General features: G+C 29.8%; 1 protein-coding gene across 3 annotated transcripts in view; it reads right to left on the bottom strand.

Moving 5' to 3' along the window:
- LOC107745798 (HAUS augmin-like complex subunit 5) overlaps positions 1–1096 on the bottom strand; it is a 7561-nt gene extending 6465 nt beyond the window's left edge. For all 3 annotated transcript variants that reach the window (XM_016559790.1, XM_016559791.1, XM_016559792.1), the window contains exons 1-3: positions 897–1096; positions 753–815; positions 617–649 (exon numbers count right to left, since the gene is read on the bottom strand). In XM_016559790.1, the coding sequence (XP_016415276.1) occupies positions 617–649; positions 753–815; positions 897–988 (188 nt within the window). In that variant the 5' untranslated portion in view covers positions 989–1096. The remainder of the gene's footprint in view (positions 1–616; positions 650–752; positions 816–896) is intronic.
- Between the last annotated feature and the right edge of the window lie 1895 nt (positions 1097–2991).

Below are 2991 nucleotides of genomic sequence, written 5' to 3'. Positions count from 1 at the left end.
GTTGGATTTTAAATCAGCGGGGTTGAGGCATCAAAAGTAACTAAGCTGTTTTATGGATCGTAACTAATATTATTACTGAAATCTTATTAGTAATTAGTTACACTACTAGTTACTGCAAAAAGTAATATTATTACAGTAACTAAGTTACTGCCCAACACTGCGTATATCTATGTAAATGTTTTGTGTCATAAAATCACTGATATTTTAATATTATTCAGATACTATTACATTATTTATTAATACTTGGAATTAGGTTTTATATATCTTCAGTTTTCATTTCAATTTAAGTTTTGTCATGTGATTTTGTCATTTTATAATTTTTTAACATTTCTATTTACATTCTTTTCTATTTCAGTCATTATAGTACTTCGACTTAAGCTTTTTTTAATTCATTTATTTTTTACTTCAGTTAGTTGCAGAGGCAACAAGTTTCTTATCGAACATTTTTATTTTCTTTTATTTCAACTTTAATCTAATTACCAAAAAACGAATTTAATAGTTTTAGTTTTAATCTGCAATAACAACCCAGCACATAATACTACTACTACTAATAATAATAATAATAATAACATAATGCATATTAACACATCACATTGTCAGAAAACTTAAAGGATACCACTGAATATTCCCCCTCATGACTCGAACGTTCCTGTAAGATATATGTCAAAGGAATATTGTATAATCAGAAACAGTGCATTTAAGAACACGTAACAATTAGTAAACACAGAGACTGTGAAATCTTGAGGTCGCACCTTTCCTTATAAACATGTTGCGTGATATACTTCCAAATGGAAGCTCCAGGACCGACACACAACCTAGATAAAATGTAAACACGTGATCAGTTTAAAATCGTTGATGAGGATTAATGTTATAATTCATTCATATAACTCACTAACGTCTTTATATAGCCGTCATCCGGGAGTCTGGCTACTGGCAACTCAAGTTCCTCAACAGCCCAGCGCTTTAGCTCCTGACTGAGACTTGCCATCTTTTTAAATCTTCTGATAATTATAAAACAAAACAAAAAATCTCACATTTTCCAATGTGAAAAAGACAAGTCGTAATACGCGGGAGACGTTTCTTCGCCCCCGTTTAATTTGCTACTTGTCCCGAACGGGGCCGACGCTGCCCCCACTGGTCACTACACGAAAATCAGCACATGAACATCAGCACGTGCAGTATCTGTATCAGTACTCTTTTGTGTTGAATGTTCTTTTATTTTTCATTTGCTCTTTTTTTGACAACATAATGTCTGTCATCAATATTGCTTTTAGGATTAAATTCACTGAATAATTAATCTTGATTGATACATCTTATTATATAATATATAACAAGTATTAAATCTCTTTTATTTTTATTTTATTAATTTTTTTATTATTTAATTCATCGTCGTGTAGTCTCCTTCAAAATGTCCCAAAATGTATTTAGTCAAAGAAGCTATTGATTTATTAGTATCTGTGTACTGAGATGATTTGTTATAGCCTATGAAATGAAAATATATTTCATTATTTAACCCTCTACCGCACACATTACGATAGACCTATAGAAAAAAATATTTGACTCTTTTTCTTTTCTAAGAATGGCTTAACTTGAAGTGCTGTAAAAAAAAATTTGAAAAAAATATTATTTTAAGGTACTTTATGATATGTTGCCATACGGCAACAGCATACAATAGTGGATCTAACTTAGAATAAGTGTAAGCTTACTTATAATTAATATTTTCCCTCAGAAATGTTGTTTGTGTTGATTCAATTGGTGCTATTATAAGCTTTAACACAATACTTACTTATAATTGACACCTTATACATACTTTCCAACAACTTGTGCTTTTATTTATTCCATTATTTTTTGCTGAATAATGATTTATAATTGTTTTAATTTCATTACATTTTTCATGAATGTTATTTAAACTGCAAATTTATACAGTTAAAACAAATATAATACTGTATATCATGTATCATAAAACATTGACATAAAACCAAAAACATTGCAGTTCATGAAAATTCAGCATTACACAATCTTATGAGAGGAAGACTATGAACATGAGCCCCCCATCCCTCCATCCCCCCTTAATCCTTGAAAGATCACCTTTTTTATGAATGAAACTTTAAAAAGCTGTTTTTTTCATCTGCAGGAAGAACCAGTTCTGCCCTTTTCTTAATTACCTTGCCATAGAATATGGCCGTGCTCACTGATGTAATGTTACCTGTATTCATATTTAATCAAAAGTAAAATTGCCATTTCAATTTGATTATATCCATAATACAAATGCAATTAACATACGACTAATCAACATTATTTCACTAGTATTAATGTTGTTATTGTTACAGCTTAACAAATTGCAGCTGACCTTGCTAGCTAGCTAAACTATTGTAATAATGTCATTCCACTATTGCACAGTGTTGCCACTTGGCAACACATACATTTGAATGATTTACCAAAAACGAATTTTATAAAAACTTTTTTGAGAGGTGAATATGTCATCATAACATCATAACAGTGATGTTTCCGATTTTTTTGTGGAAGTGACACGGACTGGTCCTTGTTTGTTACTGACGTTTTAGTTTGCTTTCAGCTACTACCGACAAGAGACGGCAGTCTGTCAGAAATCTCGCCACAGAAAAAAACTGCATGTCATGTGACTTACCCAAAGCACATCATTGGCTAAACTAAGGTCTTCTCTTTCCAACAAAAAAAACGAGAATGTTCTCTTAAAGAGACAGTGGCAAGGAAATGAACACAAAGACCATGTTGCCATATGGCCACACCATGCGGTAGAGGGTTAAAAATGTGATAGTCTATAGTTGTCTTTCAATCCAGAAAAAGGCAGGATAAATCTTGTATATATTTATTATTATTATTATTATTATTATTATTATTATTATTATTATTATTATTATTATTATTATTATTATTATTATTATTATTATTATTATTATTATTATTATTATTATTATTATTATTATTATTATTATTATTATTATTATTATT

This window comes from Sinocyclocheilus rhinocerous, unplaced genomic scaffold (genome assembly GCF_001515625.1).
Source record: "Sinocyclocheilus rhinocerous isolate Xijiao unplaced genomic scaffold, SAMN03320098_v1.1 scaffold558, whole genome shotgun sequence".
Classification (NCBI taxonomy): Eukaryota; Metazoa; Chordata; class Actinopteri; order Cypriniformes; family Cyprinidae; genus Sinocyclocheilus; species Sinocyclocheilus rhinocerous.
The sequence above is the reverse complement of the archived record's forward strand: the minus strand, read 5'-3'. Positions and strand labels throughout refer to the sequence as shown.